General features: G+C 49.1%; 1 protein-coding gene across 7 annotated transcripts in view; it reads left to right on the top strand.

Annotated features, from left to right (window-relative positions):
- The window catches only part of LOC143784331 (endoribonuclease YbeY-like), a 46,715-nt gene that overhangs the window by 27,028 nt on the left and 4,381 nt on the right, over positions 1-15,306 (top strand). For 5 of the 7 annotated variants that reach the window (XM_077272493.1, XM_077272494.1, XM_077272496.1 and 2 more), the window contains 3 exons: positions 7,129-7,342; positions 7,799-7,930; positions 12,010-12,078. In XM_077272493.1, the coding sequence (XP_077128608.1) occupies positions 7,129-7,342; positions 7,799-7,930; positions 12,010-12,078 (415 nt within the window). Of the gene's footprint in view, positions 1-6,486; positions 6,765-7,128; positions 7,343-7,798; positions 7,931-12,009; positions 12,079-15,306 lie in introns of those variants that run through there. The other 2 variants (XM_077272492.1, XM_077272498.1) reach the window with 2 other exon arrangements.

The following is a 15,306-nucleotide window of genomic DNA, read 5'->3' as shown; positions in this document are numbered from 1 at the left end:
CATTGACGGATTTGACCAAGAAGGGTTCTGATGTTACTAATTGGTCTCCTGCGGCTGTGGAGGCCTTTCGGGAGCTGAAGCGCCGGTTTTCTTCGGCTCCGGTCTTATGTCAGCCAGACGTCTCCCTTCCTTTCCAGGTCGAGGTTGATGCTTCTGAGATTGGAGCAGGGGCTGTTTTGTCGCAGAGAAGCTCTGATGGCTCTGTGATGAAGCCATGTGCTTTCTTTTCAAGAAAGTTTTCGCCTGCCGAGCGGAATTATGATGTTGGTAATCGGGAGTTGTTGGCTATGAAGTGGGCATTTGAGGAGTGGCGACATTGGCTCGAGGGAGCTAAGCATCGTGTGGTGGTCTTGACTGATCACAAGAATTTGATTTATCTCGAGTCGGCCAAGCAGCTGAATCCTAGACAGGCTCGTTGGTCGTTGTTTTTCTCTCGTTTTGATTTCGTGGTCTCGTACCTGCCTGGTTCGAAGAATGTGAAGGCTGATGCGCTTTCTAGGAGTTTTGTGCCTGACTCTCCTGGTGATTCAGAGCCAGCTGGTATCCTCAGAGAAGGAGTGATTTTGTCTGCCATCTCCCCAGATTTGCGACGAGTGCTGTAGGAGTTTCAGGCGGATAGACCTGACCGTTGTCCACCGGAGAGACTGTTTGTCCCGGATAAATGGACCAGCAGAGTTATTTCCGAGGTTCATTCTTCGTTGTTGGCAGGCCATCCTGGGATTTTTGGTACCAGAGATTTGGTGGCTAGGTCCTTCTGGTGGCCTTCCTTGTCGCGGGATGTGCGTTCCTTTGTGCAGTCTTGTGGAATTTGTGCTCGGGCTAAGCCTTGCTGTTCTCGTGCCAGTGGCTTGTTGTTGCCTTTGCCTGTCCCGAAGAGGCCTTGGACGCACATTTCCATGGATTTTATTTCAGATCTCCCTGTCTCTCAGAGAATGTCGGTCATTTGGGTGGTGTGTGATCGTTTTTCTAAAATGGTCCATTTGGTGCCCTTGCCTAAGTTGCCTTCCTCCTCCGAGTTGGTTCCTCTGTTTTTTCAAAATGTGGTTCGTTTGCACGGGATCCCTGAAAATATTGTTTCCGACAGAGGATCCCAGTTTGTGTCTAGATTTTGGCGGACCTTTTGTGCTAAGATGGGCATTGATTTGTCTTTTTCGTCGGCCTTCCATCCTCAGACGAATGGCCAAACCAAACTAATCAGACTTTGGAAACCTATTTAAGATGTTTTGTTTCTGCTGATCAGGACGACTGGGTGACTTTTTTGCCATTGGCCGAGTTTGCCCTTAATAATCGGGCTAGTTCTGCTACTTTGGTTTCGCCTTTTTTTTGTAATTCAGGGTTTCATCCTCGTTTTTCCTCGGGTCAGGTGGAGTCTTCTGACTGTCCTGGAGTGGATGTTGTGGTGGATAGGTTGCATCAGATTTGGAATCATGTGGTGGACAATTTGAAGCTGTCACAAGAGAAGGCTCAGCGCTTTGCCAACCGCCGTCGCTGTGTGGGTCCCCGACTTCGCGTTGGGGATTTGGTGTGGTTGTCTTCTCGCTTTGTTCCTATGAAGGTCTCCTCTCCTAAGTTTAAGCCTCGGTTTATCGGTCCTTATAAGATTTTGGAAGTCCTTAACCCTGTGTCATTTCGTTTGGACCTCCCGGCTTCGTTTGCTATTCATAATGTGTTCCATCGGTCGTTGTTGCGGAGGTATGTGGTGCCTGTGGTTCCTTCGGTTGAGCCTCCTGCCCCTGTGCTGGTTGAGGGAGAATTGGAATGCGTGGTGGAGAAGATCTTGGATTCTCGAATTTCTAGACGGAGGCTTCAGTATTTGGTTAAGTGGAAAGGCTATGGTCAGGAGGATAATTCCTGGGTTGTCGCCTCTGATGTTCATGCGGCCGATTTGGTTCGTGCCTTCCATGTGGCTCACCCTGATCGCCCTGGGGGTTTTGATGAGGGTTCGGTGACCCCTCCTCAAGGGGGGGGGTACTGTTGTGAACTCCGTTTTCAGGCTCCCTCTTGTGGTCACAGATGGTATTGTGTGACTTTGGTTTTTTGGCTCCCCCTGGTGGTTTGGTTTATTATCCTGCGGGTCTGCTGGATCAGCTGCCTCGTTATTCACCAGGGAGGCTCCTATTTAGCTCTGCTTCACTTCCACTTGTTGCTGGCTGTCAATGTATTCAGTGCTATTCTGATTACTCCTGATTATCTCGTTTTCTGCCTCTTCAGGATAAGCTAAGTTCTGTGTGAATATTTTTTGCTCATCTGCCTGCAATATGATTTCTGTGTATGATGAGTCTAGTCCAGCTTGCTAACATGTGATTTCTTTTTGCTGGTAAGCTCTGGGGTACGGAGTTGCTTTCCCCGCACCGTTAGTTGGTGCGGGGGCTCGAGCAATCTCTGCGTGGATATTTTGAATAGGGTTTTTTATTGACCGCACAGTTTCCTTCCTATTTTCTGCTATCTAGTATTAGCGGGCCTCATTTGCTAAATCTGATTTCATCTCTGCGTTTGTGCTTTCCCCTTAACTCACCGTTAATATTTGTGGGGGGCTATTCTATTTCTTTGGGGTCTTCCACTGAGGCAAGTGAGGACTTACTTTCCCTCCAGGAATAGTCAGTTTCTCAGGCCGTGACGAGACGTCTAGGATTTTTAGGTAACGTTCCACGGCTGCCTATAGTTGTTTGCGGATAGGATCAGGTTGCGGTCAATCTAGTTACCACTTCCCCAGAGCTAGTAGTCTGTTCAGTTACTTAGCTAGTCCGACCTGCGATCCTTGCCACTAGGATCATAACACAAGATGGATGGTTCTCTGAGACCTTGTATAGATTACCGCCTTCTTAATAAAATCACGGTCAAATTTCAGTACCCTTTGCCTCTATTGTCTGATTTGTTTGCTCAGATCAAGGGGGCTAGTTGGTTTACCAAGATAGATCTTCGAGGAGCGTATAATCTTGTGCGTATTAAGCGGGGCGATGAATGGAAAACCGCGTTTAATACGCCCGAGGGCCATTTTGAGTATCTGGTGATGCCATTCGGGCTTTCTAATGCGCCATCTGTATTCCAGTCCTTTATGCATGACATCTTCCGAAAGTATCTGGATAGATTCATGATAGTATATTTGGATGATATTTTGGTCTTTTCGGATGATTGGGAGTCTCATGTGAAGCAGGTCAGAATGGTGTTCCAAGTCCTTCGTGCTAATTCCTTTTTTGTGAAGGGGTCTAAGTGTCTCTTCGGAGTTCAGAAGGTTTCCTTTTTGGGCTTCATTTTTTCCCCTTCTACTATCGAGATGGATCCAGTTAAAGTCCAGGCCATTTATGATTGGACTCAGCCTACATCTGTAAAGAGCCTTCAGAAATTCCTGGGCTTTGCGAATTTTTACCGTCGCTTTATCGCTAATTTTTCTAGTGTTGTCAAACCACTGACTGATTTGACCAAGAAAGGTGCGGATGTGGTAAATTGGTCCTCTGCGGCCGTTGAGGTGTTTCAGGAGCTGAAACATCGTTTTTCTTCGGCCCCTGTGTTGTGTCAGCCAGATGTTTCACTCCCTTTTCAGGTCGAGGTTGATGCTTCTGAGATTGGAGCAGGGGCTGTTTTGTCTCAGAGGAGTTCTGATGGTTCTGTGATGAAGCCATGTGCTTTCTTTGCTAGAAAGTTTTCACCTGCTGAGCGTAATTATGATGTGGGCAATCGGGAGTTGTTGGCCATGAAGTGGGCATTCGAGGAGTGGCGACATTGGCTTGAGGGCGCCAAGCATCGCGTGGTGGTCTTGACGGATCACAAGAATCTGACTTATCTCGAGTCTGCCAAGCGGTTGAACCCTAGACAGGCTCGATGGTTGCTGTTTTTCTCCCGTTTCGATTGCGTGGTTTCATACCTTCCGGGTTCTAAGAATGTGAAGGCTGATGCCCTTTCAAGGAGTTTTGTGCCTGATTCTCCGGGAGTTTCTGAGCCGGCTGGTATTCTCAAAGAGGGGGTAATTTTGTCTGCCATCTCCCCTGATTTGCGGCGGGTTCTACAGGAGTTTCAGGCAGATAGACCTGACCGCTGTCCTGCGGAGAGACTGTTTGTCCCTGATAGATGGACTAGTAGGGTTATCTCGGAGGTTCATTGTTCGGTGTTGGCTGGTCATCCTGGAATTTTTGGTACCAGAGATTTGGTGGCTAGGTCCTTTTGGTGGCCTTCCTTGTCGCGGGATGTGCGTTCTTTTGTGCAGTCCTGTGGGACTTGTGCTTGGGCGAAGCCCTGCTGTTCTCGTGCCAGTGGGTTACTTTTGCCCTTGCCGGTCCTGAAGAGGCCCTGGACGCATGTTTCTATGGATTTTATTTCAGATCTCCCTGTCTCTCAAAGGATGTCGGTCATCTGGGTAGTTTGTGATCGCTTCTCTAAGATGGTCCATTTGGTACCCTTGCCTAAGTTGCCTTCATCCTCTGATTTGGTTCCGTTGTTCTTCCAGCATGTGGTTCGTTTGCATGGCATTCCGGAGAACATTGTGTTGGACAGAGGTTCCCAGTTTGTTTCAAGGTTTTGGCGGTCCTTTTGTGCTAAGATGGGCATTGATTTGTATTTTTCTTCGGCTTTCCATCCTCAGACAAATGGCCAAACTGAACGAACCAATCAGACTTTGGAGACCTATCTGAGATGCTTTGTTTCTGCTGATCAGGATGATTGGGTGACCTTCTTGCCATTGGCTGAGTTCGCCCTTAATAATCGGGCCAGTTCGGCTACTTTGGTTTCACCTTTTTATTGTAATTCTGGTTTCCATCCTCGTTTCTCTTCAGGGCAGGTTGAGCCTTCGGACTGTCCTGGTGTGGATTCTGTGGTGGACAGGTTGCAGCAAATTTGGACTCATGTAGTGGACAATTTGACATTGTCACAGGAGAAGGCTCAACGTTTCGCTAACCGCCGTCGCCGTGTTGGTCCTCGACTTCGTGTTGGGGATCTGGTTTGTTGTCATCTCGTTATGTTCCTATGAAGGTTTCTTCTCCTAAGTTTAAGCCTCGTTTTATTGGGCCTTATAAGATTTCTGAAATCCTCAATCCTGTGTCATTTCGTTTGGACCTTCCAGCTTCTTTTGCCATCCATAATGTGTTCCATAGGTCGTTGTTGCAGAAATATATGGCGCCTATGGTCCCTTCCGTTGACCCTCCTGCTCCGGTGTTGGTCGAGGGAGAATTGGAGTATGTGGTGGAGAAGATTTTAGATTCTCGTGTCTCGAGACGGAAACTTCAGTATCTGGTCAAATGGAAGGGCTATGGTCAGGAGGATAATTCCTGGGTTCTTGCCTCCGATGTCCATGCTGCCGATTTGGTTCGTGCCTTTCATTTGGCTCGTCCTGATCGGCCGGGGGGTTCTGGTGAGGGTTCGGTGACCCCTCCTCAAGGGGGGGTACTGTTGTGAACTCTGTTCTTGAACTCCCTCCTTTGGTCAGGAATGGTATTTCTGTGAGTTCTGTCCGTGGGTTCCCTCTGGTGGCTGAAAGTGGAGCTGCTGGTCTTGAAGTGGCTTCCTCAGCTGCATCGTTTAGGACTGGGCTGGTTCCTCTATTTAACTCTGCTCAGATCGTTACTTGATGCCAGCTGTCAATGTATCAGTACTGGTTCAGATCTCACTTGGATCTCCTGATGACCTGTCTACTTCAACAGAAGCTAAGTCCCTGCTAAGCTCATTTGTTGTTCATTTGTGTGCTGAATATATTTCTGAGTACCTGCTAAGTTTCTGTCCAGCTGGCTATCATGATATTGTCTCGCTAGCTGGAAGCTCTGGGTTGCAGAGTGGCACCTACCGCACCGTGAGTCGGTGCGGGGGTTTTTTTCCTCACTCTGCGTGGCTTTTTGTAGTTTTTGTGCTGACCGCAAAGATCCCTTTATCTATCTTCTGTCTATTTAGTAAGTCTGGCCTCCTTTGCTGAAACCTGTCTCATTCCTGTGTTTGTGCCTTGCTCTTAACTCACAGTCAATATATGTGGGGGGCTGCCCTTTTCCTTTGGGGAATTTCTCTGAGGCAAGGTGAGGCTATATTTCTCTTTAGGGGTAGTTACCTCTCAGGCTGTGAAGAGTCGTCTAGGCAGAGTCAGGCACGATCCACGCCTAATTCTAGTGTGTGTGATCAGGTTCGGACTGGGGCACCGGGACACCGGAGAATCCTCCGGTGGGCCCCGCCCCCATCCTCCTTCATTTGTGATTTGTCCCTGCCCTGCATGCGGTGCACGTTTATTTAGCATAGTTTATTTATTCTATAGCCGGGGCCCGGCGCAGAGCAGGCTGTACCAAAGAGGAAGAATGTGATGTGATTGAAGTGCTGCACGGCAGCTGCTCGCTCCTTCACTTGATGAAATGATCATCTTTCGCACTGCTGCCGACGGCGCCAAGTCTGTGCTCTTGATAAGAGCAGGCTGCAGCCCGTGCGCAGCGTGGTGCGAGTGCCGACCTCACCTCACTGACTTCTGCCAGCACAGTCCAAGGAAACAGCTGAGCTGACTGACTGTGTGTGTGAGTCAGAGAGGAGAAGACAGGGACGCACGCACACACTGCACTGTGTGAGTCTGCAGCACGGGTCATCACTGACCTGTTTCTTGTTACTTTGCCCGCCCTCGACACCGCCTCTCTGTCTGAGTGACTCTGGAGTCTTGGGACACAGGACAATATCCAACATCCAAAAAGTCACCCAAAACTTATCGTGAGCACACAGCAAATTATAAAGGCCACCATATCCGCATACTTTATGAAGCCGAAGATCCTTCATGAAAATGCCAGCGGCGTGTCATACTCACTAGCATGGTACGGGGCTGCTGTGCTTCACCTTGCACATTGCTGGTATCTGGTAACCGTTGGGGCTGATTTCAGCTGATTGTCTCAGGTGCCAAGTGTTGGACCACCCCCGATCTCATGATGATGCCCTATCCTACAGATACAGCAGGTCATCGGTTGTTTTGTCTCAGAACCCCTGTAATTTTGCTTGTGGTAGAGCTGTAGGGAAATAAATCATTTGCTGTCTGGTTATCCCTCTGAATACAGTGGACGGTCCTGGAGATGGAAAACTTTGTCGTCATCTTATTGTCCAAGAGCCCTTCTAACATGCAGACATCGTCCAAAGCAGACAACACCTGTACCCCAAGTCTCTATGTATTATTTGTCCCAACAGGGTAATGTCTCTTCTTATACGGAACCTGCAGCATGTGATCCCTCTTCGCAGAGCCCATTTACGCAAGAATCTAGAAATTACCAGAAGCTGTCTCGGTGTGAAGAGGTTTGATGTTGGGGTAATATGTATAAATGATACCAAGATCCGACAACTGAACAAACGTTATAGACGACAAGACAAAGCTACAGACGTGTTATCATTTCCATTTCATGAGGTACACCAAATAGCAGAGCAGGTTGTCTTTAAAGGGAACCTGTCACCAGGTATAAAAAGTAACCACTTTTGGCTCTGGTTTTATTCCTATCACTCCCCTGAGCACTCAGTTTTTTTGCTTTTTTTTAGTTGCTATACCGTTCCAGAGATATAGGCTTCTTTATTCAGTGCTAATTTTTATAGTCTTTATAAGGGGGTGTGGCTCAGAGTAATAATTCAGAGGAGCCTAAAGACACGCCCCTGAGGATCCTCTCTTGTGAGCCACGCACCCTTGTAAACACCATCAAAATTAATATTAGATAAAAAGGCCCATATATTTAGAATCATATGGCAGATTTAAAAAAAAACTGCATACAAGCAACTTTTGCTCAGGTGATAGCAACTCTTTAAGTAATTGCACTTATATACAATATGTGTTAGCTGCATCTGACAGTGTGTAATCCATGTATACTTCCAGAATTTGTGTCCCGGATTATTGCCTGATCCAGCATTCCCAGATGAATACAATTTAGGAGACATTTACCTTGGAGTAGAGTTTATATATCACCAGTGTGAAGAAAAGCAGGAGGATTTTAACAATGTCTTGACTGTAAGTTTTGGAGAATGGAAATCAAATGGTGTTATCATGCTATCAACAACAATTTTGTCACGACTCTGTTGTCGGGTGTCCCGGGACCAGGGGCTCCTTTCCTGTCCCTAACGCCAGGGGCGCCTTATCTTGCCTTATGCACCGAATTACTTCTTATGGTGAAGAAGCCGGCACCACATACTTTGCTTTAGCTCCTGAATCCTAGCTCAGTCTGTACCCTTTCCCCACCCAGGGAAGAGGAGAGTAGTAGTGTTCCGTAATACACCAACCAAACTAACAAGGTAGGTAATAAAAACAGGGATAAAGGAAAATTCCCAGTCATACAAATATACTCACACAAACAACAGAGGTAAACACCGGGGAGTTGAGAATGGGGAAAAAAACAAAGTAAGGGAAGGAAGGGAATTATCACACAACCAAAACCTAGCAACAGTGTCCGATAAATCCACTAAACCACAAGAAACCACCATCTCCTAACCATGCAGCATAAGCTAGCTCTGGCAATGAGTGCTTGACGGGGCCCAGAATATATTGGAGAGGGGTGTGGCTACCAGTGAACCGCTGAGAGCCTTAATGCAGGAAAGCTTCTAAGAACTCTCAACTGAGCAGATTCTACACTGCTAAAAGAAACTTGTACCGCTTAATATGAAGGTGAAGTGCTTCTAAACAGTGCAGGAGTAGGAGAAATCAGACACTGCGATCTTCTGGCTCTTATCTGTCATGGTAAACCCATGGCAAATTATTTGTAGCTCAAAGGTTGGTTGTTGCGAGGTACGACATAGTAAAATGGATCTGAGCTGAGTTGGATAAGGACTTGTAGAAGATTTGGTAAAAATAAAAAAAAAGTAGAGAAGCAAAGGATTTATTACTTGTACTGATGCTTCAGGAATGTGTAAAGAGTTGTGTCCTCACTGAGAGTAGCACCTAACATTCAGGGGTAGATCTACTGGTGAAACATAACTACCCTCGCTAGTATCTGCTCCACAAGCGACTACGTGTAGTCAGGGCCGGTTTTATGCAAAGTGGGGCCCTAGGCAAAGTTTAAAATGGGGCCCCAAATGCTAACATACGAGTATTGCGCATCATACAGAAGCATTTCGGTTGTATTTACATGCGCTGATCTCAGGCCGCTAAACGAGTGTGATCGACAATACTGAAGTCGTTGGACGCTTGTTTCCCTGCCTCTTTCCACCATCTGAGAAAGAATGAAGGGGACAGAACCATCACTAGTAGATCACTAACAGATCACCATACAGTATTATGTTATCAGCAGCACATCTACAGTTAACACCGGCGATGTGCTGATGAGAACAATGATTTTTATTCCGGCATAAACAATCCAATCACCCAATAAATATGCAGCATTTTGCTTGTTTAGTATAATACACCCCATAGTCCTCCATATATTTTAATGTGTACCATAGTCCTCCATATTGTAAAATGCACACCCCATAGTCCTCCATATAATATAATGTGCCCCATAGTCCTCCACATAGTATAATACACTCCTCATAGTCCTCCATATAGTATTATACACTTCCCATAGTCCTCCATATAGTATAATACACTCCTCATAGTCCTCCATATATTAAAATATACTCCTCAGTCCTCCATATAGCATAATACACTCCTCGCAGTGCTCCATATAGTATAATGCACCGCCATAGTCATCCATGTAGTACAATTCACTTCCCATAGTATAATGCACCCCATAGTTCTTCATATAGTATAATGTATTCCCCATAGTCTTCGATACAGTATAATTCAACCCACATATAGTATAATGCAGCCACCCCACAGAGTATACCGTATTTTTCGGACTATAAGATGCACTTTTCCCCCCCCAAAAAAAGGGGGGAAAATGGGGGGTGCGTTTAATAGTCGCAATGCAGGCTTACCGTGGCGGCAGAGGTGCGGTGGCAGAGGTGCGGCGGCAGAGGTGTGGCGGCAGAGGTGTGGAGATGAGGAGGCGCAGTGAGCGGGGTCCGTTTCCCCGATGAGGTGATGCAGCAGCCTGGTAATGCAGCAGAGCCGGGTGAATCCTGTTGTTATCGGTGCGCGCGGCCATCCTCCTGAGGCCGCGCGTGCGCAGATGGAGGTCTCTGCTGCCCGGGGCTTCAGGAAAATGGCCGCGGGATGCCGCGCGTGCGCAGATGGGGATCGTGGCGGCCATTTTCCTGAAGCCGAGATGCGAACTCGGCTTCAGGAAAATGGCCGCCGCGATCCCCATCTGCGCACGCGCGGCATCCCGCGGCCATTTTCCTGAAGCCCCAGGCAGCAGAGCCCTCCATCTGCGCACGCGCGGCCTCAGGAAGATGGCTGCGCCCACCGATAACAACAGGATTCATCCGGCTCTGCTGCATTACCGGGCTGCTGCATCACCTCACCGGGGAAAGGGACTCTCTCACGCCATACCTCTCACTGTGCCTCCTCATCCCAGCACCTGTCGGTAACCACTGCTGCCACCCTCCCATGGACACCATGCCGTGGCGTCGCCCACCTAAGCAGGAAGGTACCCTGCTCAGGTGCACGCCGTACCGCATCACCCCACCTCTGCCGACACCATGCCTCCTGTGATCCTGCTCTGCCACCACCAGCCCTCAGGTAAGATTCTGTAAATTCGGACAATAAGATGGACCCCCATCTTATAAAAAATATTTTTTCTGCAATTTTCACCCCAAATTTGGGGTGCACCTTATCGTCCGGTGCGTCTTATAGTCTGAAAAATACGGTAATGCAGCCCTCACAGAGTATAATGTAACCCCCCACAGAGTATAATGTAACCTCCCCATAGAATATAATGCAGCCCCCCCATATAGTATAATGTAGCCCCCTCATAGAGTATGATGCCATCACCCCTCAAAGAATATAAATATAATACAGCCTCCCCCATAGAATATAATATACCCTCATAGTATATAGCACAGCCCACATAGTAGTATATAACAGCCCACACAGTAGTATAAAGCACTGCCCACACAGTAGTATACAGCACTGCCCACAGTAGTATACAGCACAGCCCACAGGAGTATACAGCACAGCCCACAGGAGTATACAGCACAGCCCACAGTAGTATACAGCACAGCCCACAGTAGTATACAGCACAGCCCACAGTAGTATACAGCACAGCCCGCAGTAGTATACAGCACAGCCCGCAGTAGTATACAGCACAGCCCGCAGTAGTATACAGCACAGCCCACAGTAGTATACAGCACAGCCCGCAGTAGTATACAGCACAGCCCGCAGTAGTATACAGCACAGCCCGCAGTAGTATACAGCACAGCCCGCAGTAGTTTACAGCACTGCCCGCAGGAGTATACAGCACTGCCCGCAGGAGTATACAGCACTGCCCGCAGGAGTATACAGCACAGCCCGCAGGAGTATACAGCAGAGCCCGCAGGAGTATACAGCAGAGCCCGCAGGAGTATACAGCAGAGCCCGCAGGAGTATACAGCACAGCCCGCAGGAGTATACAGCACAGCCCACAGGAGTATACAGCACAGCCCACAGGAGTATACAGCACTGTCCACATCCCTCCTTCCCTCCCCGCCTCTCTCCTCCCGAGAATGGCCGCATAGTCTAGTTAAAAAAAATAAACAAAAAACAAGCTCCTCACCTCTCCCCGAGCCCGCGCTGCTCCCTCCCTGCTCCTGTGTCGGCGGCGGCCGCCGCACTGCCTGACACACAGCGAGTGCGCGATGATGCGCACCCGCTGTGTCAGAGGTGTGGGAGAGGGAGCGTCAGGTGGCGCGCTCTCCTCCATCATTGCTTTGAACTGTATCGGCAGACGCTGGTATAGTTCAATGCGGCGGGGGAGTCGGCGCTGGCGGCAGGCGGGCCCCCCTGCCTCACAGGGGCCCCATAGCGGCTGCGTGACTTGCCGCTAGCTGGGGGCCCCTGGGGGAGCGGGGGCCCCAGGCAGCTGCCTGGTCTGCCTGCCCCCAACGCCGGCCCTGCGTGTAGTAAGTGAATCTGCCCTAAGTCTGGCTGGTCACATTTTATGGTCTTGTTCCTTCCAGTGAATATTTATAATGTGTTTCTACTGACGGAAACTCAAATATAAATTACGTTTCTCCCAGGTGACGGCAGTGCATGGCTTATGTCACCTACTAGGTTATACTCATCATAGCCCAGAAGACTGGAGAAAGGTTAGTTTTGTGGGATTTTTCTTTTTAAATTAAGATTGTGCTGATATTACAAGGCTTTTAGCTTTACATGAGTATATAGTAATGGCTTATATTTGCAGTATTATTTTATTATAGGAAATCTGCTACAATCAGCATAAATTAGACTCTTCTGTGCAATTACAGCCAGGTTTGTTTTTAGTTTGAGATGCTCCTCCGTTTCAGAGAAAACATAGTTTAAAAGGCTGTAGAGACGTGAGTCATCTACTGCCAGGTCTGTTCATAATGCACATACATGGAGAGACCTGAAAATCAACAAGAGCAGAACAGGAACAGCACCTGATGAGCTAGCTTTCTCTCTATCCTCCCTGGCCAGCTTTTAAATCTGTGTTTTCACTAAAATGTCCCAGCATTTCACAGTTAAAGTTACATGTGCAGCCAGCATCTGATTCATACTGCTTGTAGTTCAAGCAGTATGAATCTAGTGACAGTTCTTCTTTAACGGAAAACCACTGGTTTGATCTCTTTACAGATCTCCAGTAGCTCCAGACATAAGGTGTTGTTTCATGTGCACAGGGCCGGACTGGGACTAAAATTCAGCCCTGGCATTTGAAGTCACACAGGCCCACTTGTCACATGGTGACTGTATAATATCTTTGTACACTTGTAGGCTACAAGAAGTGAGGGGAGTGTAACACGACTATATAACATATAATTACAGCTGTATCCAGCATTACAGCTCAGCCCCCATAGAATGTAATACAGCAGAGCCCCATAGAATGTAATGCTGCACAGCCCCCATAGAATGTACTGCAGCACAGCCCCCATAAAATGTAATGCAGCACAGCCCCCATAGAATGTAATGCAGCACAGCCCCCATAGAATGTAATGCAGCACAGCCCCCATAGAATGTAATGCAGCCAGCCCCCATAGAATGTAATACAGCCAGCCCCCATAGAATGTAATGCAGCACAGCCCCCATAGAATGGAATGCAGCACAGGTCCATAGAATGGAATGCAGCACAGGCCCATAGAATACAATGCAGCACAGGCCCATAGAATATAATGCAGCACAGGCCCATAGAAAATAATGCAGCACAGGCCCATAGAATATAATGTAGCACAGGCCCATAGAATATAATGCAGCACAGGCCCATAGAATATAATGCAGCACAGGCCCATAGAATGGAATGCAGCACAGGCCCATAGAATATAATGCAGCACAGCCCCATAGAATATAATGCAGCACAGCCCCATAGAATATAATGCAGCACAGGCCCATAGAATGGAATGCAGCACAGGCCCATAGAATGGAATGCAGCACAGGCCCATAGAATACAATGCAGCACAGGCCCATAGAATATAATGCAGCACAGGCCCATAGAATGGAATGCAGCACAGCCCCATAGAATGGAATGCAGCACAGCCCCATAGAATGGAATGCAGCACAGGCCCATAGAATGGAATGCAGCACAGGCCCATAGAATATAATGCAGCACATGCCCATAGAATGGAATGCAGCACAGGCCCATAGAATATAATGCAGCACAGCCCCATAGAATATAATGCAGCACAGGCCCATAGAATATAATGCAGCACAGGCCCATAGAATATAATGCAGCACAGCCCCATAGAATATAATGCAGCACAGGCCCATAGAATATAATGCAGCAGAGGCCCATAGAATAAAATGCAGCACAGGCCCATAGAATATAATGCAGCACAGGCGCATAGAATATAATGCAGCACAGGCCCATAGAATGGAATGCAGCCAGCCCCATAGAATATAATGCAGCAGAGGCCCATAGAATATAATGCAGCACAGGCCCATAGAATATAATGCAGCACAGGCCCATAGAATATAATGCAGCAGAGGCCCATAGAATGGAATGCAGCCAGCCCCATAGAATATAATGCAGCAGAGGCCCATAGAATGGAATGCAGCCAGCCCCATAGAATATAATGCAGCAGAGGCCCATAGAATGGAATGCAGCACAGCCCCATAGAATATAATGCAGCAGAGGCCCATAGAATTGAATGCAGCCAGCCCCATAGAATATAATGCAGCAGAGGCCCATAGAATGGAATGCAGCCAGCCCCATAGAATATAATGCAGCACAGCCCCCATAGAATGTAATGCAGCACAGCCCCCCCCCCCCCAATAGCTCCACAATCCAGTCATCACTCATTGATTAAAAAAAAACACTCTACTCACCTTTCCTCCTGCCCCGCGCTGCTCTGGCTCTGGTCTCAGCAGTCGCAGTCTGCCCGCCCGGACACACAGCAGGTGCGCGATGATATGACGTCATCGCGCACCCGCAGTGTCAGCGGCAGGCAGAGCGGGGAATGATGGGAGAGGGGGCGTCAGCAGACGCTCTCTCCTCCATCATTGCATTCAACTGTACCGGCGTCTATGACGTAGGTATAGTTGAATGCGGGGCCGGGAGTGCGCCGACAGCGGCAGTGGCGTACACACCATGTATGCGACGGGTGCCGCCGCATCCGGGCCCCACGGCCGGGGGGGCCCGGTGCTGCCCGGCCCCATGGTGTGTACGCCACCTATTTTTTTTTTTTTTTTTGTGTTAATTTTTTTTGCTCGGGTCGGGGACCAGTCGTCCGGGGGGGGGGGGGGGGGGGGGGGGGCGCGCGCGCGAGAGAGCCGACAGGGCTTTGCTGTCGGGCCCTGTCGGAAATGAGCGTGTGGGGAAGCAGGAAGCTTCCCCACGGTGCTGCGCTGCAGTTGGAGGGGGAAGGTCACATAGGGGGCGCGGTGATCTCATTTCCGAGCGACCGGAAGTGACGTCACCGTGCACCCTTTGCGACCGACGGCTGCTCGCTCCTGATTATGACCCCAGTCAGGGGCGGACTGGGCCGGGTTGCAAAGATGCAAATGCCCCCCGGGCCGCTCCCCCTGCAGCTGATCAGGGCCGGCCGCCTGGTGGTGGCTGTAAAGCGGCACATCAAATTGTGCGCGGCCGTGTGCGCTGCACTGTGACGCGGCCGCTGCACTGTGAAGCGGCCGGCAGCAGTCACAGTCGGCGCACACGTCCGCGCCGGGTCCGGGAGCTTTGTGCGCGGCTGTCAGCTTGACGGCTGCACAGCTCCTGCTCCCTCCATGATATCTCTCTATGCTTCCGGGTCAGGTGTCGGGCGTGCGCGATTACGTCATCGCGCACGTGCCGACATGTCCCGGCCAGGACGCTAGCAGAGAGGCGCTGCAAGGGAGCGAGTGGTGATGTAAGTATAAAAAAA

The sequence above is a fragment of the Ranitomeya variabilis genome, chromosome 7 (genome assembly GCF_051348905.1).
Source record: "Ranitomeya variabilis isolate aRanVar5 chromosome 7, aRanVar5.hap1, whole genome shotgun sequence".
NCBI classification, from domain to species: Eukaryota; Metazoa; Chordata; class Amphibia; order Anura; family Dendrobatidae; genus Ranitomeya; species Ranitomeya variabilis.
The sequence above is the reverse complement of the archived record's forward strand: the minus strand, read 5'-3'. Positions and strand labels throughout refer to the sequence as shown.